The sequence below is a fragment of the Scyliorhinus torazame genome, chromosome 15 (genome assembly GCF_047496885.1).
Source record: "Scyliorhinus torazame isolate Kashiwa2021f chromosome 15, sScyTor2.1, whole genome shotgun sequence".
Lineage (NCBI taxonomy): Eukaryota > Metazoa > Chordata > Chondrichthyes > Carcharhiniformes > Scyliorhinidae > Scyliorhinus > Scyliorhinus torazame.
Genome location: NC_092721.1, coordinates 127,687,661 through 127,714,239, shown reverse-complemented (window position 1 = coordinate 127,714,239; position 26,579 = coordinate 127,687,661). Strand labels below are relative to the sequence as shown.

The following is a 26,579-nucleotide window of genomic DNA, read 5'->3' as shown; positions in this document are numbered from 1 at the left end:
TTGTCCACCACTGACCGAGATTGCAGCAACGCCACCTACGCTGGTGGCGGGATCCTCTAACGCCACCTATGCGAGAGTGGTGGCCTCCACCCTCCCCAATACTCCCAAGGCTCTGTCACTGTTTCGTCTCATGACATGAAAACTCAAGAGTGAAATGTTAAGCTCACCCCACCATGTCAATCGAGGCCTGCGTCTGTGCGATGGCCGAAGTTGTCGGCCCTTTAGCCATAATTACAGCCTCGAAAGTGTATGGCAAAGCTGTCTTCTTTCTAAGCGCCGAGCAGGTGGTCCACCGCGCTCTGGAAAAGGGGCTCACGGTGGACGGGATCTACCTTGTGGTGGACCCACGGTGTGCGGTACCACTTGCAAGAATAAAAAATTTCCCCACCCACCAAGGCAGCTGCTGCACCCTCCTTCCACTGGCCTTGCAACTAACCCCGTGTGTGTGTGTGTGTGTGGGGGGGGGGGGGGGGGGGGGAAGCCATGCCGCCGCCAACCGACACCTCGGCTGCCGGCGTGACCGGAAGGCGCAGAAGACAAACAGGACAGTTCAACAGCGTTCAGGAGCGGATCCCTTTGACTGACCCAGTGCCCTTGGCTACTGGCTCGGGTGCAGCCATTACACTTTGCCCCATCATCACCCAGCCACACTCACAGCCCGATGGCATTTCATCATCAGATGCCGGGCCTGGCGACATCTCTGAGCAGGTCCCGGTGGGTGGAGGCTGTGAGGTGTGCGACCTTGACTCAGAGGGTGCTCTCTTCCAGCTGCACATTTGGGGGGAGGAGCATTGTGGGACGAGGAGACAGCCTGGAGGGGCCTCCACAGATAGAGGTGTCCCCAGTGCGCGACCCCCTCCCCTGCAAACGGCATATCTCCAGATTCTTTCCCATCGACGTCACGCCCAGTCCCCGAAAGAAAAGGAGGCAAGGGGAGAGTGAGGAAAACCCAGAAGAATCCAAGGAGATCATGCCTGTCTATGATCCTGGTGGTGGGATTGAGGCAGGCCCTGGGTTAGTTGGTGGGCCCATGTAGTCCACCGCAATCAATGTGGTGGAGGGCCTGGAGGGCGACTGCCCGAAGGTTGTCTGCCCAATGCCAGCAGCGGAGATGCGTGTGAGGCACTCTGCAGCGGGGCTCACTCGTGCCCGACACTATGTCGCCCCTCACCCCCTCTGGGGGACTCCTGGAATCTGTCACATTATAATCGAGGGTTCTTTTTTTTCCTGCCTCCATAGATAGTTCAGGCAGTGCCCCATTAGGCCCTCCTCCGCCACCCCCCTCTTCCCCACCATCACCCCACTTTCCCCTCTCTCCCCACCACCCACCTTATGCTGGTACAGAGGCGAAGGTATCTGTTCTCTCCACTGCAAAATTTAGTGCTTGTACCATTTGTTTTGTACAACGGTGTTGGCTACCGTTTTAATAATCAGAACATCTTACCACCCCAGCCCCAGTACGTTGGTTCAGAGGCAGGGGTACCCAGTTTTTACAACGCAAAATTAGTCTTTGTACCGTTTGGCATTGTGCAACTGTAATGTTTATTGTTTTCAATAAAAATATTTCATGGGGTAACCAATTGTCCCCAGCCAATAGGATCCAGGCAGGAGGTTACAGTAATGAGTCCAACAGATGAAACTGAAATTTAATTTTGAGCTCCAATATCTTTCCGTAACATTGAGTACAGCTCCAACAACAGTCAAAAAGCTGGCCATCATCCAGGACAATACAGCCTGCTTGGCACAGCTACAAGATGTTCTGCAATACTTCACCAAGGTTCCTTTTACTGCACTTTGGAAATCCATGATCTCTACCACCAAGAAGAACAAGGAGTGCAGCATGTGCAAGAGGAAATTGCTACCCGTGAGTCACACACCATCTTGACATGGAAATGTATCGCCACTCCTTCATTGTCACTGGGTCAAAATCCTAGGACTCCCCAACAGCGCTGTACAGATATTCAAGGAAGCAGATCACCATCACCTGTTCAAGAGAAATTGGAGGAGGCTATAATTGCTGGCCTTGCGAGATACCCTCAGCCTATGGATTATTTAGTTTAATTTACATTCCCTACATATTCATAACAATTAATGTACAATAGTTACATGTCAACATCAAGTTACTTTAAAAGCAACTGAAATCCCATATGGGAGATTGATTTGGAAGCATAAGACATAGTTGAAGAATATCAGTTATCAATATTTTTGTATCTTTAGTCTCCTCTTAACCTGACCTACAACTTTCTATTTTCATTTCTCTTATTATCTTCTCCTTCCTCTAATGAAAGCATTGATTCTTTATCTGAAGCATTGTTCCACAAACAGGATCAGCCACTGTATTCCAATCAAGTAGCCTTTATTCACACAAGTAATGGCAATAAGTGTTGGTAGGCTATGCTTTCACCGTCCACAAACATGGACTTTGTAGCAGAGGTTATGGATAACAATAAAGAATGAGAAGCCTGGCCACTGTCTATTCTCCTTACTGAGAAGCACCAGGTCGAGGTGAACTCAACACAGCTCTAATATGGGTTTCTTGGTCTTCAATGCACATAAATAGGATAGATTACTTGTGGACGATCAAAATGAGAAAACATATTGCAGACATAATGGGCAGGATTCTCCAACCCCGCGCTGGTTCGGAGAATCGGTGGCGGGCCACGCAAATCGCGCCACGCCGGCAGCACGTGATTCTCTGCAGAGCGGAGAATCAGCGCCATTGGCGCGGGCCGCTCTACACGGCCGTCCCACCGATTCTCCGGCCCAGATGGGCCAAGCGGCCGTAAGAAAAGAGCCGAATGCCGCCAGCGCCGTTCTAACCCGCTCTGGGCCGGCGGGACCTCGGTGTGTAAGGGTCGGGTGGCAGCCTTTTGGGGGGGGAGGGGGGGGTCCGACTCTGGGAGGGCCTCTGATGTGGCCTGGCCCGCAATCGGGGCCCACTGATCGGCGGGCCTGCCTCTGTGGCTGGGGGCCTCCTTTCCTCTGCGCCGGCCCCTGTAGTCCTGCGCCATGTTGCGTCGGGGCCGGCGCGTTGAAGGAGGCCACTGCGCATGCGTGCGTTGGCGCCAGTGCCACTGCGCATGTCCTCGTTGGCGCCAGCGCAACTGCGCATGCGTGGATCCCACGGCGCACAGTTCGCACAGGGATCTGCAGCTGGAGCGGCGCGAACCGCTCCAGCGCCATGACGTTTACGACGGCGTGGACACTCTGCCGCGGGATTTGATAATCCCACCCAATGAATATTGTTAACCCAGAATTTGATGTAAACAGGGGTAATGGAAACCAATAAATCTATTTTTCTTTTGTGGAAGAGGGGAACTAACATTCGGGTTTGAAGTCTAACTCTTTGAAAGCACAATTCTAGATGGCAGAATTCAAGAGGCGAGTTGAAAGTGACTGTCCTTGACATCAAGGTAGCATATGACAGAGTGCGGCATTAAGGAGCAAAACTGAAGTCAATCAATGGGGATCAGGGAGGAAACTTTCCACTGGTTGGAATCATCCCTAGCACAAAGGAAGATGCTTGTGGTTGTTGGAGGTCAATCATCTCAGTCCCAGGACATTGTTGCAGGAGTCCCTCAGCATAGTGTCCTAGGCTCAACCATCTTCAGCTGCTTCATCAATTACCTTTTTTCCACTTAAAGGTCAGAAGTATGGATGTTCGCTGATGATTGCACAATGTTCAGCACCATTTGCGACTCCTCAAATACCGAACCAGTCCCTGTCCATATGCAACAAGGCCTGGACAACTTCAGGTTTGGACTGATAAGTGACATGTAGTATTTAGCCTCCACAAGTACCAGGCAATGACTAACCCCAACAAGGGAAAATCCAACCATCGCCCTCTGACATCAAATAGCATTACCATTGCAGAATCCCCCACTACCAACTTCTTAAGAATTAGCATTGACCAGAAAATAAAACTGAACTAGGCATAACATGGCTACAAGTACCTACCTAGATTTCCTGGATATTTTTTCTTTGAAAACATCAATAGTAACAGAAACAGGAAATTCAGCATGTCTACAATGACTTTTACCAACTTTTACAGATGCACAATAGAAAGCATCCTATCTGGCTGCATCAGAGCCTGGTATGGCAACTGCTCGGCTCAAGACCACAAGAAACTTCAGAGTCGTGAGCACAGTCCAGTCCATCACCAAACCCGCCTCCCATCCATTGACTTTATCGACACCTCCTGCTGCCTTGGGAAAGCGGGCAGCATAATCAAAGACCCCTCCCATCTGGCTTACTCACTCTTCCAACTTCTTCCATCAGGCAGGAGATACAAAGGTATGAGAACACGCACGAACAGATTCAAAAACAGCTTATTCCCCGCTGTTACCAGACTCCTAAATGACCCTCTTATGGACTGACCTGATTAATACTACACTCCTGTATGCTTCACCCGATGCCGGTGTCTTTGTATTTACATTTTCTTTTCATGTACTAAATGAGCTGCTCGCAGAAAAATGCTTTTCATTGTACCTCGGTACTCATGACAATAAACAAAAATCAAATCAATTATACAATTATTGAAAATGTGAAGATGGATCTCCTCTCATACTAGCTGCTTCAGACAGTAATTAGAGACAGCATTCTGCACATCCAGCTGCGCCGTTAAAAAGGGACAACTTCAAACTAGCCAGTAGTTCATCAGATTCTGGAATACAAATAGTTTCTATGGTTAGATGGTTCCAGGACAGCAGTGAAGTCACTTGCTATGGTCAATTTCCAGGAAAATTCTCCAGGAGTAGAGCGGGATAGGTAGGGGGATGAGCTGACTTGAAGGGCTCCATGTCAGCAAAGAAACTAAGATGATAATATTTATTGGTGTCACAAGTAAGCTTACATTAACACTGCAATGAAGTTACTGTGAAAATCCCTGAGTCGCCACATTACGGCACCTGTTCGGGTACACTGAGGGAGAAAGTCCAATTCACCTAACAAGCACGTCTTTCGGGACTTGGGGGAAATTGGAGCACCCTGAGAAAACCTCCGCAGAAATGGGGAGAACGTGCAGCCTCCGCAGTGACCCAAGCCTGAATCGAACGCAGGTCCCCGCCACTGTGAAGCAATAGTGCTAACCATTGTGCTACCATGCCGCCCATGACAAAGAAAATATGAAGAATGTTACTTTCTTGTACGAAACATGGATTATTTTGAACAAAAAATAGATTCACAAGATTTACTTATCTTTTAATCATTATATCTGAAGAACAACTGGTACATGTACAATAAGCTTTGTGGCTTTCCAATGTTGTGAATTAGAGGATCATATTATCACTTACTGCAGTAATGTGAAGGTTTCCATTTCTCACACCAGCCTGCCACACGTCTTCTCCAAATGAGAACGTCAAATTAGTAGTGCCGCTTTGTTTTGTTGCTCTGTACCAATGGAAATTTGATGAGGTTGCTCTCATTTCACATCTCCATACCAAAGACAAAGAAAGGAAACTTTTGATCGATTAATGGAGGCTGAATTCTGTGCCAATCGAGTGTAATATGTGATCTCTCAAAAATAAAGATTAGTCATTTGGAGTACAGAAATGTTTTTCATTTTTCCAATTAAGGGGCAATTTAGCATGGCCAACCCACCTACCCTGCACATCTTTGGGTTGTGGAGGTGAGACCCATGCAGACACGGGGAGAAACAAACTCCATAAGGCAGTGATCCGGGGCTGGGATCGAACCCAGGTCCTCGGCGCCACGAGGCAGCAGTGCTAACCACTGGGCTGCCCTTGGTAGTACAGAACTTAGTATTGTTGAAAAATTTGATATTTTCACGAAGCTTTACAAGTCAAAAAGGACATGACAGTTCGCAAGAATGCTAATGCAAGGGAAAACAACAACTTTATACTGTACAAGAAGAGTGCTCACTGATTGGCAAATGGACTCTGATTGATAGAGGCACTGATATGAAGAATGCAGCAGTAGTGGATGATGACCAACAGTTAACTGTAAAGTATTCGTTGAAATTTAAACGAAGCAGCTCGACATTGATTGCTCATGGCATTTCTCTCGGAGGATTGAGTCAGCGAATGGCTGTCTCTTATTTTGTTTAGCTTAAACAGATGCAATGTCTGTACATGTCCTTTCTGTCTGCAAGAACAGCATCCTGTATTAATATATGTAGCTTCCAGTACATTCAAAGGCACTAACACTGCGAGCCCAACTGGCAATCTTAAATTGGTTGTCAGCATCATTCTTCGCACATTGCGCATTATTTATCAAATGATGTCCAGTCCAATTGCTAATTTATCAAATGATGTCCAGTCCAATCGCTAAATTACATCTAAATGTTGGACACAGTTTTGATTTTTGAAAACATGAGCTGGTTAGATACGGTCTAGAACTTGCCTGTATTGAACAGAAGGAACATGTTGTTTGAAACAATCCATCTGGGACGCACAACCTACATCAGCATCACACAGGCACTAGAATTCATCTACCACATTACTCATTTGTGGGATGGGAAGATCATCTTTTTGGCTTGAAGGTAGCATCCTATTAGTGGGGAATACCACTGCATAGGTGAAGCTATGTTGCTGCAGTCGCTCAATTTTTTGAGATGCATCACCCTTCCACAGGGCATGCGAGGTAGACTGGGCACTTCAATGCAAAATTTCCCCTTACATTGGTATTCTTCTGAATTGTCCTGATGAGTGATGTAGAGCTTCAACAAAATTTCTCCTTTTTCAGCAAACTGAAGATTATTTCATATCAATCATGATTTACACAGAAGTTTTTTTATTAAGTGTTTATTCACATAAAATGGTAACATGTTAGTAAACAAAACATATTTCACTTCAACAACAGAGATGAATCATTCTTCTGTGCAGTCATAGTTACAAGTATAAAGTGCTACGTGTTTTCAATGCAATAACATACAAAAGGCATCCAGACCTTTCTCCATTTCCAAACATAAACATGTACAAAGCAAAAATAAAGAAACAGCGTTTTAGATCTTTTATCATGCAGTCCGGCCACAACATAGTTTTCTTTATCACTAATTACAAGGCATAAATGACTGAAAAATCAATATACACCTGCATTAAAAAAGAAATCCATATTATTAAGTTTTGTGAATGCCGCTTTGTGTAATGTTGTACTCTAATCTGGTCTCGTAACTTATTTTGATCCATGCTAGTGACATGGCGCCAATCAGGCTGACAACTATAAAAAAACAAAGCTGATCTCATGCCAACTTGCTTATTCTGGAAACCAGCTTCCCTCTGCTTAGCATAGCCCAACTCTGTTGTCAGCCTTCTCCCTTTCCTCTCCTGCTCTAACACTCCACTAAGTGTCTCTTACTGGCTGCTCAGTCTGGCTGTCACTCCATGCCCAGATAAACAGTTTCAACTTTCCAGCCCACAAATAATTTGTACTCATTCAGGAAAATCAGCAATAGAAATTGCAAGTTTTTTTCCATGTTTACCACGTGGCAGCATTGAAAGCTTTCAACAGTTAAAATAAATGCCAGATGTAGAACATAATGTACTCTTCCCAAAAAATATCTCCAACATTAGAAACCATCTTTTTCAACAAAGGTGTGAATTTGCAAGTCTCTCACATCAACTATTATTCCCTGAATAACACAGCCAATCTATGCCAAACTGCATTTAGAGTACTGTACCATGAACACATCTAGTGGCATTCAATTGATATAATCTTGGACTCATAACCCCTTGTGAGAGATTTATATGTGGCTGAAATGTGTAATATAGGTTAGATGTATTCCGAAGTATTCCGAACCATGTTTTAAGACACAATTCTGGATTATGTAAAAAATGAAACATTTTCTGAAAGAAACATGATCTGAAAAATATGTAACAGGGGCACTAATGCAGAATGACTTAATTGAGAAAATGAGAGACATGCAAGAACACAAAAGAATTGTTTTGCATTAAACAAAGAGCTCAGTGTTATTAGCAATCTAGTTGAAGTGTTTTGCATCATTCAGTTATTTTGTGTTGTTCAAAACTATAAATGTACACAATTTTGGAATATTGTTAACAATTGGAAACTAAACTTAGAACGGTTAAGGACCTAATTAAACAATAATTCAAACACAACACTTCCTAACTGACATGATCTAATCCTGTGGAAACATTCATAAACTACCAATTTTTAATGCACAATAAAGCTTAAAACAAGTCAATTTACTTAATCTGGATAAAGAAAAAAGACTTGTCAGAAGTTTGAGGAAACTAAATTACACATTAACAATTAGAGATATGCAGTTTATAAGTTTCCATATTCAGTGGCTTTACAAAACAAACTGAGTTATATTTGAAAATATTCAGTTAATTCATTTAGTAATACGAGCTGAACCCTTTAATTATTTAAATTATTGCCCACCTTAAATAGCATTTCAGCTTTAAAATAAATTGCTCGTATTTCTCGTAATTGCTCGTATTTTCAGGACAATATGAACATGACTGAGCAACATTAGGTTCAACAACATGAAGAGCTTCATCTCATGATTTTCTAGCAGCTGCACCAAGGGTAACCAGGAGTTCAACCATTTATTGGCAGCATACTTTGCAAGTAAAACAAAACAAAAGAACTCTGGAATCCAGCAGCATCAAATTAAAAGGACCAGCCTGATTATGGCTTCTCAGTGCTCCTTGAAATACAGATTTCCTACTTGTCCCCTCAAAAGATTTCATGAACCAAATTCATTACTATAACTAAAATGATATAAACCTACACTTTAAACTGTCCTCCTGTGAAAAAAATAAAGTTCTGTTACTATATATTTTTATCTGAATCGTTGGCTGAAAATTCCTGTTACTTAACCTATGTTTTTAAACTTACGAATTCTATGTTGTAACATTTATGTCTCATTAAATTAAGAGTTATAACACTAGCTATATCAACCATAACTAATCACCATTACCACATTCAAAGCTACATGTCTGGTCATAACTTGGGCTATCAGCAGCTGAATTTTAGGTTGCAGCAACCAAGAAGTACCTTTTGACTAAATCAAGGCAGCATTTCAAAAATTAAAGCCTTCAACATTATTTTTAAACCACTCCAATTATTTCAAATATGATTCTAAATGACTTTCAATGGAACTATCAGACTAATACTTTGGAAGCACTGTAATGTCACCTTGGACCTGAAACTGAATGCACCAGGTGTCACAATATTTACAACATTGATATATATATTCACAGTTTAATACACTTGTTCAATAATGTTCTAGAAAAAAAATCTACATTATGTTTCTGCCCTTACTTATTTTTCTCCAGTTTTTGTATGGTGGATGTATTGTGTTTCTGAATACTATAGCAATGATTTAAAATAGAAAATAGCTTATGCCAATAGAAGCCTCAACTCTACAGAAAAAGTGTAATTTAGTATTAATATGATACTCACAGTGGGAGATATATACAAACAGATGATTTGCATCATTCATTGGAAGGCACCTAACATACACCAAATATATTCTTCGGCAGGGTGAAAATATTCAAGTTGGCACATTGATTAATAACCAAATTAATTAATTGTAGTGTAGTTAAGGGAAAATAGTTAAATTCACTCCACTTTTGGCTCATCTCTAGATTCCTGTAATCTCTTATCCAAAAATAGTCGACTTTGGTCTGAGTTTCAATGCTTTTTTTGAATCTCTCTGATCACCTGCTCCACCAAGCGAAGGTGTAGTGTGAATAATTTGGGTTTTAAATCTTATTCGATTGAGTTTAATCTTGTTAGTTGATGTTTTCCGGCTGAGTACTTTTACAGGCGCGCCATCAGAACAAGCCTCTTCTTCAGGAGCGTTGGACAGTTTGTGTGTCAAGTTGGCGGGAAGAACTTTCGATAGTCTCCAACGGCCACTTCCATTCTGTAATGCGTGTTCAGAGTCAGAGTTTTTAGATTCACCAATAAGGATCCTCAATTCTTCCGAAGTTTCTTGGCTGAGATATTGCCACGCCTTTTTACCACTGTAGTCCCTAATACCAACATCAGCGTCATAGGCACCAGACAACAATTTCACTACTTCCGTGTGCCCATGCATAGCAGCCAAATGTAGAGGGGTGTAACCGCCACTAGATCGAATATTAATATTGATTGGAATGTCATGTTTTGCTGCATAATTGACCAGCATTGCTAACAATTCTGGTTTACCATGTTTTGCTGCCCAGTGAAGGCATGTAAACCCCGTGACGAAATCTTTCCAAGTAATTAGGCTGGGATCAGCGATCAGTAATGCTTTGAGGTTATCCCACCTGCCCTCCGAAGCATGTATCATCCACTCATGTTCCAAAGGGTCAAGTGCTACTGATCCAGCATCTTCGTCGTCCAGTTTTGAAGAGGTTAAAGAGGAGGAATCACTATCGTTTCTACTAAAGCCCAAATCTCCTTGCTTAACATTTAGGAAGGCGGCAGTATTACTGTAAAGACTGTGTCTTAGCTGAGGTGAACTGCTAATCATTAATTCTCTAAAGTTTTTCCTACTCGATCGGGGTGTACATAATAAGCTTTCACCCACTGGAATCGATGCATTGGCCGTGTTCTCAATTGTGTTTCCATCGTCGCAAAGGCTGCTTGACCGATTAGCCACCAGGTTGCGCTGTAAACGCTTTCGGGAAGATCTTCTGACATTAATATCTGGGCTTGTCTTGACTTGAGTGGGCGAAAAGTTGCATTGAGATGCAAATGACATTTTACTTTCATTCTTTGACTTAATATCGTGGTCTGCGGAACCCTGATTTTCTATTATTTTGGATTCGGCGGTCTGCTTTACAGTGCTTTCAGACGAATTCCAGGTTGCAGTATCCTTTCTGTCATCGCCAGAATGATCTCCACCATCTTCCGCACTCTGGACACCCTTACTGGAGTCGTGATTTTGCAATGTTTCGCCCAAATCAGTAATAAGTTTAAGTGATTGGGTCGTCAATTTCGTTGCTTGGTTATGTTGGGGTTGAACCCGATCCCACCTTTCTATGTTCACATTTGACACGGTTGGATTTTTATTTAATGAAGAAACGTGCCCATTCGTTTGGGTGTGTCTCGCAAATCGCCCATCTTCTTGCCCACTGTGCTGGCCCACGGCTACAGTCTGGTTACTTTGACTGCATTCTTCTTGACACGAGTTGTCCAAATATCCATTGTCAACCACTGGCGGTGAAAGTACCGATTTAAGCGGATCTGTCAAAGCTCCTTCACCTGCGCCTTGTTTTCGCGCTTCGGCAGCTGACCCGACGCCGTTTATTCCACATTGCCTGTCACCATTTTCCACACCACCGGCAGCACCATCACTGTCTTTACTGCCATCAGCAGGCGCTTCAGACCAGTGCACCTGGCCCCGGTACTTCTTCTTCAGACAGATGTACTTCACGCCGTCTTCTTGGACAACCAACCCCACTTTATTCACGAACTCTTTGAACAGTCCTCGAGCGTTTGCCCTCGTCTCGGGGTTGTTCAGAAAAGCTGTGAAATGTTCCAGCAGCTCCGCGCTCGACACTTTCCCTCCTCTCTCCGAAAGAAACTGCCACACGGCGTTCAGGCTAAACACCGTTGCCATTGCGATAAGATTTTTTTATAAGCAGCGTTTTTTCAACAGACGGGCCTGGCGGTGACGGTACCAACCTCCCTGAGACATCACCGTATCCCGCTTCTATTTTTTTTTTAACCCGCTCCCTTTCCAAGCTGCTGCTGAGTACGGTCGGCAGCCGAAACCTCTCTCCCTCCCCGCTCCCCCATAGCAACCAATCACTTCCGGTCCGACCCCGGCCACCTGTCAATCAAGCACCAACCATCGGGACGCAGAATAATAGGGGTCACACGGCGGAGAACAAGTACGCCAGCAAAAGATTAAATATTTGGGCAATTGCGAGTGCATCTTGCGCTATTTGTTTCTCTGATGGACAGACAAGAACCAGTGTAGTTGGCTGCGTTTCAATTGTTTAAACAGTTAATTTATTGTACTCATGTTTCTCTGCTCTCTCCTTCTGTGTTTGGTAGAGCCCAGCATTGTGCCTTATTCAAGCAAAGCATCCGCGTTCCAGTTCTAACCGTCACCGGTTCGGATCGCAGCTCGAGCTCCCAACTGCCACCCACTCCACGGAGGACCCGACTCTCAACTGTCAGCAGTCCCGGCTCCGACTCCGCACTCCACCGGCTCCGACTCCGCACTCCACCGGCTCCGATCCCGCGCCAACCGGCACCGCAATGGCTTCGGCAGACATCGTCCGCCAAATGGTGAGCGTCTTTTCTCCCGCACTCAACTCTTAATTCGTTCATTTTCGTCCAGAGTCAACGAAATAACTTAGTTTTACCCGGGACACTGACTGGGAGTTGTCAATGAGCCGCTCGGGTCAAACTTCGTGAACTAAGCCCCCCCCCGTGAACTAAGCCCCCCCCCCCCCCCCCCCGTGTGTCTGTTTGTAATAAACCGTGGGCCGAGTTGTGCAAAAGTTTTAATAAACGGCGCCCTAACAGCGCGCATTCCAGAGTGAAGGAGGGCGAGGAATTCGATACAGAACTGCAGCTTTGGGAGATTTACTGTGAACTGGGGCCTCGGGTGGGAAGACACCATTTTTGAAGCTTTGAAATCCCATTCCTGCTCACAACTATTGTGCAATTTTAGACACGATTGCATGTGTTACATTTATATTTGGGGGGGGGGGGGGGAGGAAAGAAATGAGCCGGCCATTAACTAACTAGTAGACCTGTTTCCTGACAAATGATCGGAATGTCTCCGACAATTCCTGGTCGAAGGCGGTGCTGATATTCCTGCGGAATGTGGCTCTGGGGGATTGGGGTCAGGCTTCGTCTCCCCTGTCCGAGTTCCAGTCATGGTGTCAAGAAATACATTCAGGCTCACAGCTCTTGGTCGGTCTTTCAGCAAAATGTTGACATTGCGTCTCCCTTACCCACTTTCTGAAATGAAATCAATTGTGGAGTTGCCTTGTTCAGGTCAATGTGGCCTGTTTCATCAACTGTACTTATCCACCTTTTTGTCACAGGGAGTTAAACATCCATGAAGAAAGGTTGTGGGAAGAGTTGGTTGTTCGTGCGCAGAGCAAATTTTAATTTTCCCCACAGTATATTTTTCATTCACGAGGTGATTAAAGAGAGTGCATTAGCTGCCTGCTCAGAGATGGGCTTGTTCTGCAATTTGACCTTACCATCACCACGAAAAAAAGTATAGTACCAGCCGGCTCCAGGAAACACCTACCTATCTTGAGCTCGAGATTTCGGTCCATGACCAGAACGTGTCAACAGTGGATAAGTTTACTTTTATCTCGGCAGCTCCACCCGGGAGTTTGGATTGACTTTGAGTTCGCATCTGGCGTAACCAAATAAAAAAATGGGATGACCTTATTTGCATGAAAGGGCAAATCAGATGCAGCAGGAAAACTCACATCGAGGAAATCCCCTGAGCTAGCAACTCATCTGAACTCAATTGACCAATTTGCAACGGAACCTTCCCGGTGCAGATCGCCAATAGAAGTCGCCTACATCAGTGTTTTTCAAACTTTTTCCCCCGAGGCACTTGCCAACCGCCCGACCTTCGCCCATGCCGGGAGGCCTTCGCGATACACCATTATTGCTTGGTCCTCACGAATAAAACAAAAAGCCGCATGCGGCTGTTGGGCACTTTTTCCTGTGATCCGAAACGCTGCAACTTGCGGGTGGATCACCCGCGTGTAGGTCGCGGTCCTGAATTTGAAAATGACTGACCTACATACCCACTGGAACTCTACCAAACACTGCAGATGATGAACATGGTCATCTTCGCCTCAAAGTAGCACGTGGAAGACATTTTTAATTTCCAGTGTTTTATATAAAAGCTTTGTTAATCATAGTTTTTTTTGCTCATAGCTCGTTGTCGATGCTAACATTTGTGTCCACCTCTAATTGCCTCTGAGAAGGTGGTGGTGAATCACCTGGAACCATTGCTGTCTGTATTGGTGTAGGTATATTCACAATGCTGTTCGGAAGGGAGTTCCAGGATTTTGATGTAGCGACAGTGAAGGAAAGGTGATGTAGTTCCAAGTCAGGATGGTGTGTGGCTTGGAGGGGTGCTTGCGGGTAATAGTGTTTGTATAGAACTGTATTGGCTAATTTGTATAAAGCAAATCCCACCAACAGCAAATTAATTACCCAAATAATGTGTGGTGGCTGGTGGAAAAATGCAGGTCAGAACACTTAATAACTCCCATGTTCTTTGCATAGTACCTTGCAATGCAATCTTAAAATCTGTTCCTGCTTACAACAGGATTCAACTTTTCTCACTCTATATTTCCCATAGGGGCTTGCCATCCTCTTCCAATTATGCCAATACCTTGACCCACCGCAACGGACATGGTCATTCATATCCCTGCACTCAAAGCAGCAAAAAAAATCATCATAAAGAGTATTGGTGTTTGCTTATGCGAATAGATGCCTTCCCAAAAGGTTTTTTCACCCCACCTTGGAAAGCCCTGTTTTATTTTAACAGCCAACACTGAAGTTAAGTGATGTATAGAAATTTAAAATTATATAGAACTATAAATGTTTAATTCTGGGTACAAAGGGAAGGCAAAATCTTTACATTCCACTCCCATATCTGATTCGAAAAACTGACCACCTTGGCATTAATGCATTCCAAGATCCTCACAGTGGTGTTTCTGGATCTGAAATTGATACTGTAGAGTCACAAGCATTGTGAGCACACATAATCCCTCATCCACCCAGCACATTGCTTTAAGCTTGGAATCCTATGCTGCTACTCCTGAAGTCCAGAAACCCATATCCAATATTGTTACCCTGATAATCTAGTTTCTCCAAACCCCAGGAGTATGCCAGAAAATTAATTGCCAAGTTTGAGTGAATAAAAGATGGTGTGATACTAATGAGGGTGCAAGTTGGAGGGAACGGGCTGGGTGGCCGGGGGATGTGGTTGAATATATTATGTTTGTAAACTGCAAATTTGAATAAAATTATTTTTTGAACAGTGCACACAGAAATTACTATTTCTGCCATTTCTCTGTATCCACAGAAGCACACTTTTTCCTTTAGGAAATAGTGTGATAGAATGGACTGTGCACGCAGCAACCTCCACTCCCTCTTAACATTTCTGCTTTGACTTTAACGTTTCTGCTTTGACCTTAACATTTCTGCTTTGACCTTAACGCACTTAAGACTTCTCTCGATGCCCACCTCCGCTATCACCAAGTTTCCCATTGAAATTAAGTTGTGCGGACACTCCTGAGAAAGCAGGTAACTGCCTTTCCGCTGCTGCCGCCATGGGGGATACAGGGTAGAGTAGTGTCCGGTACCTGGGTGCGGGAGGGGAAAGTGTTGGATATCTACCAGGAGCTGTTGGAGGCGGAGGAAACACCGATGGAGGAGCTTAAGGGCAAGTGGGAGGACGAGCTAGGTGGAGAGTTAGAGGCAGGTCTATGGGCGGACGCCCTCAGCAGGGTCAATTCCTCCTCTTCATGTGCCAGGCTTAGCCTAATGCAATTTAAGGTTGTCCACCGGGCGCACATGACGGCGGCGAGGATGAGCAAGTTTTTCGGGGTAGAAGATAGATGTGTGAGGTGCACGGGAACCCCAGCAAACCATGTCCACATGTTCTGGGCATGCCTGAAGCTCAGAGGGTTTTGGCAGGGGTTTGCGAAGGCAATGTCCACGGTGCTAGGAACTCGGGTGGTGCCGAGTCCAGAGGTAGCGATCTTTGGAGTGTCAGAAGATCCGGGAGTTCAGGGAGTGAAAGAGGCCGACGTCCTGGCCTTTGCTTCCCTAGTAGCCGGAGACTGATCCTTTTAATGTGGAGGGACTCGAAGCCCCCGAGTGTAGAGACCTGGGTTAGTGACATGGCTGGGTTTCTCAGTCTTGAGAAAATAAAGTTTGCCTTAAGAGGGTCAATGTTGGGGTTCTCTCGGAGGTGGTAGCCGTTCTTCGATTTTCTCAGGGAAAATTGAAATGTCGGCAGAAGTAGCACTTTGAAGGGGGGGCGGATAGGTGTTAGATGGTTGAGGTGTGTGAAGAGTGGGTCGGGTGGGAAATGTTTATTTTACTATGTCAATGTTATTGTTTTTGTTAAAAATTTTGCAACTACCTTAGTAAAAGTATATTTTTTTAAAAAGTTGTGCAGACACAGAGGCTGCAAAGGATATAAGCTGATTTAACTTCCATCTGCCACCTTTTTGCCTAATGTGGGGAAGGAAGTTTTGGGTACAGAATACTCCTAGATACAAGATGGTTGGGAAGGAAGGAGGAGATAATGATTTTGGACAGTGAGTGTGCTGGAGAGAGCGATGGAATGTCTTCCCCGACCAACCCAACCAAAACAGATTTGCCCCCCAAGATTTGCATTGGGTGGTCAGTGCTTCCAGAAAGTGGACATCAGCAAGACATCCTGCGTGTTTGAGCGAAAGCAAACGTCCAGCAGAGCGGCAACGCTGATTGGCTGTTGCGGGGAAGATTTGCATCGGGCAGTCAGTGTTTCCAGAAAGTGAACCTCAGCAACACACCCTCCATGTTCGAGTGAAGGCAAGCATCCAGCAGAGCGGTGATGTTGATTGGCTGTAGCTTGGAAGATTTGCATCGGGCAGTCAGTGCTTCCCGAAAGTGGTTTGTGAAGGAGCTGTTGTCAAGGGACAGTGACCATGGTTCAATTAATTTTTAAATAGTTTTGGAAAGGGACAAAACTGGTCCACAGGTGCAAGTTCTAAATTGGGGCACGGTGAATTTTGATGGAATTAGACAGGAGCTTGCAAGGGTTGATTGGAGTAGCTTGTTTGAGGGCAAAGGCCTCTGGTAGGTGGGAGGCCTTTAAAGTGAAATAGCTAGAGTTCAGGGTCTATATGTTCCTGTTAGTGATAAGGGCAAGGCTGGCAGGTGTAGGGAACCCTGGATGACGAAACATATTGAGGTTTTAGCCAGAAGAAAAAAGGAGGCATGGCTCGGGTACAAGCAGCTTGAATCGAGGGATTCCCGGGAGATGTACAGGGGATACAGGAGTATACTCAAGAAGGAAATTAGGAGGGCGAAAAGGGGCATGAGATAACTGGCTGAGAGGACTAAGGTGAATCCAAAGGGATTCTTTAAGTATATTGAAGGAAAAAGAATAACTGGAGAGAGAATAGGACCCCTCAAGTACCAAGGTGGTCACATATGCATGGAACCACAGGAGATGGGCATATTCTCAATGAATATTCTCCTGTGTTTACTGTGGAGAAAGAAATGAAGATTTGGGACCTGGGAAAGTTTATGGCGATATATTGGGGATAGTTCGCATTACAGTGGAGGAGGTGCTGAAAGTATTAAAGTGTATGAAGGTGAATAAATCTGGTCGTGACCGGGTATATCCAAGGATGCGTGAGGCTGGAGAAGAAATTGCGGGAGCCCTGGCAGTGATATTTGCATCATCGTTAGCGACGGATGAGGTACCAGAAGACTGGAGGATAGAAAATGCTGTGCCCTTATTTAAGAAGGACTACAAAGAAAAACCTGGGAAGCCTAGACCGGTATGCCTAACATCAGCGGTTGGTACGTTACTCAAGGATTCTGAGGGATAAGATATACAGGCATTTGGAAAGACCGGGTTTGATTAGAAGTCGTCGGCTTTGTGCGTGGGAGATCATGCTGTACAAATTGTTAGAGTTCTTTGAAGTGACCAGGGTAGTAGATGTAGCCTATATGGACTTCAGTAAGGCCTTTGATAAAGTTCCACATGGTAGGCTGCTCTGGAAGGTTTGATCACATGGAACCCAGGGAGAGCTGGCAAATAGGATATACAATTGGCTTGATGTCAGAAGCAAAAGGTAATGGTGAAAGGATACTTGTCGGATTGGAGGCCTGTGACTAGTGGTGTGCCTCGGGGGTCAGTACTGGGCCCATTGCTGTTTGTTATCTATATCAACGATTTGGATGAGAATGTACAAGGCATGATCAGTAAGTTTGCAGATGACACAAAATAGCTGGTTTAGCACAGTGGGCTAAATAGCTGGCTTGTAAAGCAGACCAAGGCCAGCAGCGCGGGTTCAATTCCCGTACCAGCCTGCCCGAACAGGCGCCGGAATGTGGCGACTAGGGGCTTTTCACAGTAACTTCATTTGAAGCCTACTTGTGACAATAAGCGATTTTCATTTCATTAATTTCATAGGTGATAGGTGACAGCGAGGAAGGTTATCAAAAATTGCAGCAGATCTTGAACAGCTGGGGAAGTGGGCCGAAAAATGCCAAATGGAGTTCAATACAGATAAATGTGAGGTGCTGCATTTTTTTGAAAGTCAAATCAAGGTAGGACTTTCACTTTCACAGCGAATGGCAGGACCTTGGAGTATCTGGGGCTGGTTTAGCACACTGGGCTAAATAGCTGGCTTTTAAAGCAGACCAAGGTAGGCCAGCAGCACGGTTCAATTCCCGTACCAGCCTCCCCGAACAAATGCCGAAATGTGGCGACTATAGGGGCTTTTCACAGTAACTTCATTTGAAGCCTACTTGTGACAAGCAATTTTTATTTATTTTTATCATGGAACAGAGGGACCTTGGAGTTCAGGTGCAAGATTCTCTAAAGGTGGAGTCACAGGTAGATAGGGCAGTGAAGTAGGCTTTTGGCTTGCTGGCCTTCCATCAGTCAGGGCATTGAGTATAAAAGTTGGGAAGTTTATGTTGCAATTGTACAGGGCGTTGGTGAGGCCGCACGTGGAGTATTCTGTTCAGTTTTGGTCGTCTCGCAATAGGAAAGATGTTATTAAACTGGACAGAGTGCAGAAGATATTTACAAGGACGTTTGCAGGACTCTAGGGACTGAGTTATAGGGAGAAATTGGAAAGGCTAGGACTTTTGTCTTTGGAGCGTAGGAGGCTGAGGGGTGATCTTATAGAGGTGTATAAGATCATGAGAGGTATGGATAGGGTGAATGGACTCCGTCTTTTTCCCAGCATTGGGGAATTGAGAACTAGAGAGCATAGGTTTAAGTTAAGAGGGGAAAGAATTAATGGGAACCTGAAGCAGATGTTTTACACAGAGGGTGGTACGTATGTGGAAAGAACTACCGGAGGAAGTAGTTGAGGCAGGAACATTGACAACATTTAAAAGGCAACTGGACAGATACATGGATAGGAAAGGTTTAGAAGGATATGGGCCAAATGCTGGCAAATGGGGTTAGATGGGCTTTTTAGTTGGCATGGACCAGTTTGGGTCGAAGAATCTATGATAACTGGGTGTGTTCATCAGTGGGAAAGATGTGGGGGAGCAAATTTTCAAGGTGGAAGAGTTGGGAACCAGAGGACACTGATTTTAAGATGTCTGGCAAAAGAACGACAATGACATGAAGAAAAAACATTTTTTACATGGCAATTAGGATCTGGAATGCACTGCCTGAGAGTGTGGTAGAGGCAGATTCAACCATGGCTTTCAAAAGGGAATTGGATATGCACCCGAAGAGAGAAATTGCAGTGCTGTTGGGAAAAACTGGGTAATTGGGGCTAGCTACATTGTTCTTGCTGAAAAACAGTATAGATGAGATGGGTCAAATGGCTCTTCTTTGCTGTAACCATTCTATGATTAAAGCATGAAGTTATCCACTTCTGGAGAAAGAATGGGGAAAGGAAAGCCAGTACTTTTTAAAGGATGTTGACTGGTAAATGTAGATTCTCAGGGAGATTTAGTGACCCTAGTATGTGAATAAAAGCCTAGCAAGCAAATAGTATGTTAACCTTTTAATTCAACGGGGTTGAAGTATTAAGTGGAATGAAGTTTTGCTGCAACTGAAGGGCCTTGGTGAGATCATACTCCGAATACTCAGTACAGTTTTGGTCTCCTTATCTATGAAAGGCTATATTTGCCTGGGAGTGTTACAAAGGTTAACTAGATTGATTATTAGAACGAGAGGGCTGTTCTTTTGAAGAGACATTCAGTGGGCTGGCCTTGTTTTTGGAGTTTAGAAGAATGACATGTCATTGGAATATAAAATTTGTGGCTTCACTGGGTGGTTATAGTGAGTCTATTTGTTTCCCCATTAGAGTCTAGAACTAGTGGCCATGTCTCTAGGTAAAGGGTTGACCGTTGATTACTGACTGAAAAATGTATTCACTTGCGGTGAATTGTAAATTCTCTACCCCACAGAGCTGTGGAGGCTTAGCACTCTAGAAATCAAACAATAAGGAAATAGTGCAGAAACGTTTTGCATAGAAGAACAAATGAGTTTGTTGAATGGCAGGCAGAACAGATTCTGGAATGAGTGGGCTACTCCTAGAATCATAGAATTTACAGTGCAGAAGGAGGCCATTCAGCCCATCGTGTCTGCCCCGGCCCCTGGAAAGAGCACCCTACTTAAGCCCACACCTCTATCCCTGTAACCTAGTAACTCCACCTAACCTTTTTTGGACAGTAAGGGCAATTTAGCATGGCCAATCCACCTAACCTGCATATCTTTGGACTATGGGAGGAAACCGGAACACACGAGTCACAAGGAGAACATGCAGACTGCACAGACAATGAGCCAAACCGGGAATCTAACTTGGGACCCTGCAACTGTGCTAACCACTGTGCTACCGTGCTGCCCCTATCATGTCTTCATGAAACCTGTTGCCCATTTGCTCGACTTCCTCCCTGTGTTACAATTCTTGTAGAGACCAATAACTTTATATGAGATGGGAAGTTTAGGAAGTTTGCAAACAACCAATGTAGATAAACTGGATATTAAGATTTCACTTGAACTCTTTTGACTATTACAAATAATTAAAATAACTGGAGTGTTTCTTGTAAGTTCACCATCTTCCAAGAACATTCCGTTCCGCCTTAGTTTAAAGGGGGTATTTTAAAACATAACTATCTTGTGAAGTTCAGCGTTCCTGACAACTGTTTCAACTCTTTTTTTTTTATATATAAAGATTTTATTGAGGTATTTATGGTTTTATAACAACAACAACAGAAGAAACAATGTACATACAAATGTAAACATAGTGCAAAAGCCGTCTTCCTCCCTCACAGGTCCCACCTTTTCCAACACCCTACTCTAAACTAAACTAAACCCCAACACCCCCATTTCTTCCCCCCCCCCCCTTCTGCTGACGGTTAATTTTCCCCAAAGAAGTCGAGGAGCGGCTGCCACCTCTGGACAAACCTTAACATTGACCCTCTCAGGGCGAACTTGATTTTCTCCAGACAGAGAAAGCTCGCCTTGTCAGTTAGCCAAGTCTCCGACTTCGGGGGCTTTGAGTCCTTCCAAGCTAATAATATCCATCTCCGGGCTACCAGGCAGGCAAAGGCCAGAACGTCTGCCTCTTTCTCCTCCTGGATTCCTGGGTCTTCCGACACTCCGAGAATCGGCACCTCTGGACTCGGTGCCACCCTTGTTTTTAACACCTTGGACATGACATCTGCAAACCCCTGCCAAAATCCCCTAAGCTTCGGACATGTCCAGAACATATGGACATGGTTCGCTGGTTCTCCCGCACACCTTGCGCACCTATCTTCTACCCCAAAGAACCTGCTCATCCGGGCCACTGTCATGTGGGCCCGGTAAACGACCTTAAACTGTATCAGGCTGAGCCTGACACATGTTGTGGACACGTTGACTCTACTCAACGCGTCTGCCCAGACACTGTCCTCTATCTCCCCATCTAACTCCTCTTCCCATTTGTGTTTCAACTCCTCAGTCTGACCCCATGAGTTCCTTGTAAATGTCCAAAACCCTCCCTTCTCCCACCCACATTCTTGGAAACTACCCTGTCCTATATCCCCCTTGGCGGTAGGACGGGAGGTTGAGACCTGCCTGCGTAGGAAGTCCCGCGCCTGCAGGTACCTAAACTCATTCCCTCCCGCAATTCAAATTTCTCCTCCAACTCCCTCAGGCTGGGAAAGCTCCCCTCTATGAACATGTATCCCTTCCTCTCGATCCCTGCTCTCTGCCATCTCCGAAACCGTCCATCTAGCTTCCCCGGGGCAAACCGGTGATTATTGCAGATTGGAGACCAGACTGATGCTCCCTCTGCTCCCACATGTCTCCTCCATTGCCCCCAGACTCTCTGGGCCGCTACCACCACGGGGCTGGTAGAGTACTGTGCTGGCGGGAACGGCAGAGGCGCTGTTACCAATGCCCCCAGACGAGTGCCCTTGCATGATGCCGCCTCTACTTGCTCCCACACCAACCCCCCCCCCCCCCCCCCCCCCAACCACCCACTCCCTAATCATGGCTATATTTGCCGCCAAATAATAATTACTAAAGTTCGGCAGCCCTGCCCCCGGCAGCGCACCAGCGTCCCCTTTTTTACTCGCGGGGTCTTACCCACCCATACAAAGCCAGAGATCACCTTATTGACCCGTTTAAAAAAGGACCGTGGAATAAAGATGGGGAGACCCTGAAACACAAACAGGAATCTCGGGAGGACCGTCATTTTCACTGTCTCTACCCTCCCAGCCAGTGACAACGGGAGCACGTCCCACCTTCAAAAATCTTCCTTCATTTGGTCGACTAGTCGGGCCAGATTTAACTTGTGTAGCCGTTCCCAATCCCGTGCCACCTGGATGCCTAGGTATTGAAAGCTTCCCCCTACCACTCTAAATGGCAGCTTCCCCCAATCGCCTCTCCTGCCCCCTTTCCTGGATCGTGAACACCTCACTTTTCCCCATGTTCAATTTATAATCCGGGCAAATTCCCCCAGAATCCTCATAATGTCTTCCGTCTCTTCTAGTGGGTCCGAAACATAGGAGCAGGTCACCTGCGTATAGCGAGACTGTGTTCCACCCCCCACTCCGGACCAGCTCCTTGAGGCTCTCAACGCAATTGCCAGTGGCTCTACAGCAGTGGGGAGAGGGGGCATCCCTGCCACGTCCTCCGGAGCAGCCTAAAATAGCCGGATGTTAACCTGTTCGTCCGTACACTCGCCACGGGAGCCTCCTACAGCAGTCTGACCCAGTCGATGAAGCCCCGTCCAAATCCAAACTGCCCCATTACCTCCCTCAGATATTCCCATTCCACCCGATCAAATGCCTTCTCTGCGTCCATTGTGACCACTACCTCCACGTCCCTACTCTCTGGGGGCATCGTGATCACATTCAGCAACCCGCACAGCTCCGGGTCCTTATCCCGCTTCAGGCTCAATGAGATAGTGGCCTGTGACTTCCGGTTGCGGCTATGCGGAGCTAAGTCGCACATTCGGCAGCTCCCGCAAAAAACTGACATTTGGGCTCTTTTCAGGGCCCCCAACGTCATTTTTTCGACGTTTCCCGCTGTGGGAAGGAGAGTACAATAGTTCCCCAACAGTATATGGCTTTTACCAGGAGCGGGGCAACTGAAAAAGTGGTGGCGGACCCGAAGAAGGTGCGAGGGAAGAAGAACAAAATGGCGGTGGGCGGGGACCAGGCAGCGTGGATGCAATGGGCTCAGGAGCAACAGGAGGTTATCCAGCGCTGCTTTAGGGAGATTAAAGCAGACCTGCTTGAACCGATGAAGGCTTCTACTGATGAGCTGCTGGAGACACAGACGGCCCAGGGGGTGGTGATCCGCGAGGCCCGACCATAGATCTCCGACAACGAGGACGAGATCTTAGGCCTGGCGGTAAAGGTGGAGGGGCACAAGGCGCTTCACAAGAAATGGCAGGAGAGGTTCGAGGAGATGGAGAATCGGTCGAGGCGGAAGAACTTGCGGATTCTGGGCCTCTGTCGGGGCCAGACGTGGGGGCCTATGTGGTCACCATGTTGAACTCGCTGATGGGAGCGGGGTCCTTCCAGGGGCCCCTGGAGCTGGAAGGGGCCCATAGAGTGTTGGCGAGGAGGCCCAAGGCTAACTAACCTCCGCGGGCGATGCTGGTGCAGTTTCATCGGTTCGCTGATCGGGCGTGTGCTCAGGTGGGCCAAGAAGGAGAGGAGCAGCAGGTGGGAGAACGCGGAGGTTCGGATATATCCGGACTGGAGTGTGGAGGTGGCTAAGAGGAGGGCCGGGTACAATCAAGCGAAGGTGGTGCTGCACAGGAAGGGGGTGAAGTTTGGCATGTTGCAGCCGGTGCGACTGTGGGTTACCTACAAGGACTGGCACCATTATTTTGAGTCTCCGGAGGAGGCGTGGGCCTTTGTTCAGGCCGAGACGTTGGACACAGATTGAGGGTCGGGATGGGCGTTTGGGGATTGTGGTTGATATGTTACTTTTTGAGGGGGGATCCTTTGCTCTTGTTTTTTTTTTTCTTTCTGGTTTGGTGAGGGTTGTTAGGGCGGGTTGGGCACTGTTTTGGTTGGGTTGGTCGGGGGGGCTCTTGGAGGGGGGTAAGCAAATGGAACAGGGATGGGTGGCCGGCAGTGTGATGGGGCCCCGCGGGGGAGGGGACTGGGCCTGTAAAAGGAGCTGCATCAGAGGTGGCGGGGCCGGGTAGTTGGTAAGCGCGGGCTTTTTCCCACGCTGAAGACTGGAGGGGGCGGGGCTGGGGCGGGGAAGCGAGGGTTGTTTCCTGCGCTTGGAATGGAAGGGGGAGGTGGAGAGCCTGCGGATGGGGAGTGGAAGAGGAGGGTGTGTCACACAATGTGAGGAGAGGCGAGAGTGGCTGGGGTCAGCAGGTGTCAGCTGACTTGCGTAAGTGCAATGGGGGGAGTAAAGCAGCTAGAAGGGATCTTGGGGGGGGGGAGAGAAATCAAGTTGCTGCTGCCATGGTCAAGGGGGAGCTGGAGCGAGTGGGGGGGGGGGGTCGAGACGGGGGTCTCCTGCCGTGGGGTGAGGGCGTGTCCCGCCGTGGGGTGCGGGCGCGTGGCTGGCCAAGGAGGGGTTATGGCAAGTCAGCGGGGGAGGGGCGCGGGTAGCCTCCTGATCCGGCTGATAACCTGGAATGTAAGGGGACTGAACGGGCCGGTCAAGCGGACCCGCGTGTTTGCGCACCTGAAGGGGCTGAAGGTGGATGTGGTCATGCTCCAGGTGGCAGACCACGTAAGATTGAGGAAAGGGTGGGTAGGTCAGGTGTTTCATTCGGGGCTGGATGCCAAAAATCGAGGGGTGGTGATCTTGGTGGGAAAGAAGGTGTCGTTCGAGGCGTCGAGCATTGCGGCAGACAATGGCGGTAGGTACGTAATGGTTAGTGGTAAGCTGCAGGGAGAGAGGGTGGTACTGGTCAATTTGTATGCCCTGAACTGGGACGATGCGGGTTTTATGCGGCGCATGTTGGGTTGGATCCCAGATATGGAAGTGGGGGGCCTGATAATGGGGGGAGACTTTAACATGGTGTTGGATCCGGCACTGGATCGCTCCAGGTCTAGGACGGGTAGGAAGCCGGCGGCGGCTAAGGTGCTGAGGGGGTTTATGGACCAGATGGGAGGGGTGGACCCTTGGAGATTTGCAAGGCCGGGGGCTAGGGAATTTTCATTCTTCTCACATGTCCATAAGGCTTATTCTCGAATCGACTTTTTCATTTTGAGTAGGGCGCTGACAGCGAGAGTAGAGAATACTGAGTACGCGGCGATAGCCATTTCGGATCATGCCCCGCATTGGGTGGACTCAGAGCTGGGGGAGGAGAGGGACCAGTGCCCATTGTGGCGTTTGGAGGTGGGGCTGTTGGCGGCCGAGGAGGTGAGTGAGCGGGTCCGAGGAAGCATAGAGGTGTACCGGGAGGCCAACGATAACTGGGAGGTCCGAGTGGGGATGGTATGGGAGGCGCTGAAGGCGGTGGTTAGGGAAGAGCTGATCTCCATTAGGGCCCACAAGGAGAGGAGGGAGCAGAGGGAGAGGCTGGTGGGGGAGATGGTGAGGGTCGACAAGAGGTATGCGGAGGTGCCTGAGTAAGGACTGTTGAGGCAGCCTCCAGGCTGAATTCGACCTGGTGACCACCAGGAAGGCGGAGGTGCAGTGGAGGAAGGCCCAGGGGGCAGTCTACAAGTATGGGGAAAAGGCAAGCCGGATGCTGGCCCATCAGCTTCGGAAATGGGACATAGCTAGGGAGTTTGGGGGAGTTAAGGACAGGGGAGGGAGTGTGATGCGGAGTGGGGATGGCATCAATGGGGTCTTCAGGGACGTTTTTGAGGAATTGTATCGGTCCGAGCTCCCACTGGAGGAGGGAGGGATGGGCAGCTTTCTGGATCAATTGAGGTTTCTGAAGGTGGAGGAGGGACTGGTGGCGGGATTGGGGGCCCCAATTGGGCTGGAGAAGCTGACCAAAGGGATAGGGAGCATGCAGGTGGGGAAGGCACCGGCGTCGGACCATTTTCCCGGTCGAATTCTAGCAAAAATTTCTGGACCTGTTGGGCCCGTTGTTAGTTAGGACCTTTAATGAGGCAAGGGAGGGGGGGGGGGGCTTTGGCCCCGACGATGTCCCGGGCACTGATCTCCTTGATCCTGAAGCGGGACAAGGATCCCCTGCAGTGTGGGTCTTGCAGGCCGATTTCGTTGCTAAACGTAGATGCCAAGGTGCTGGCGAAGGTCTTAGTCACGAGGATTAAGGATTGTGTGCCGCAGGTCATCCATGAAGACGAGGCGGGGTTTGTGAAGGGGAGACCGTTGAATGCGAATGTGCGGAGGCTTTTGAACGTTATCATGATGCCGGCGAGGGAGGGGGAGGCGGAGATAGTAGTGGCGATGGACGCTGAGAAAGCCTTCGATAGGGTAGAGTGGGGGTACCTGTGGGAGGTGCTGAAGAGGTTCGGGTTTG

At 47.1% G+C, this 26,579-nt stretch overlaps 2 protein-coding genes across 5 annotated transcripts in view; one reads left to right on the top strand and one right to left on the bottom strand.

Annotated features, from left to right (window-relative positions):
* Nucleotides 1–1,519: 1,519 nt before the first annotated feature.
* sowahca (sosondowah ankyrin repeat domain family Ca) lies at nucleotides 1,520–11,705 on the bottom strand. Its single transcript, XM_072476707.1, has 2 exons — nucleotides 9,388–11,705; nucleotides 1,520–1,984 (listed from the first exon to the last, which is right to left on the bottom strand). The coding sequence occupies exon 1, from the start codon at nucleotides 11,534–11,536 to the stop codon at nucleotides 9,587–9,589; it is 1,950 nt and encodes a 649-aa protein (XP_072332808.1). The 5' UTR covers nucleotides 11,537–11,705; the 3' UTR covers nucleotides 1,520–1,984; nucleotides 9,388–9,586.
* Nucleotides 11,706–11,990: 285 nt separating this feature from the next.
* Nucleotides 11,991–26,579, top strand: part of septin10 (septin 10) — a 119,468-nt gene continuing 104,879 nt past the window's right edge. For 2 of the 4 annotated variants that reach the window (XR_011935189.1, XR_011935188.1), the window contains exon 1: nucleotides 11,991–12,213. Coding sequence is in view for 2 of the 4 variants with exons in the window: in XM_072476709.1 (XP_072332810.1) it covers nucleotides 12,184–12,213 (30 nt within the window). In the remaining 2 variants the exon portion in view is untranslated. The remainder of the gene's footprint in view (nucleotides 12,214–26,579) is intronic. The other 2 variants (XM_072476709.1, XM_072476708.1) reach the window with 2 other exon arrangements.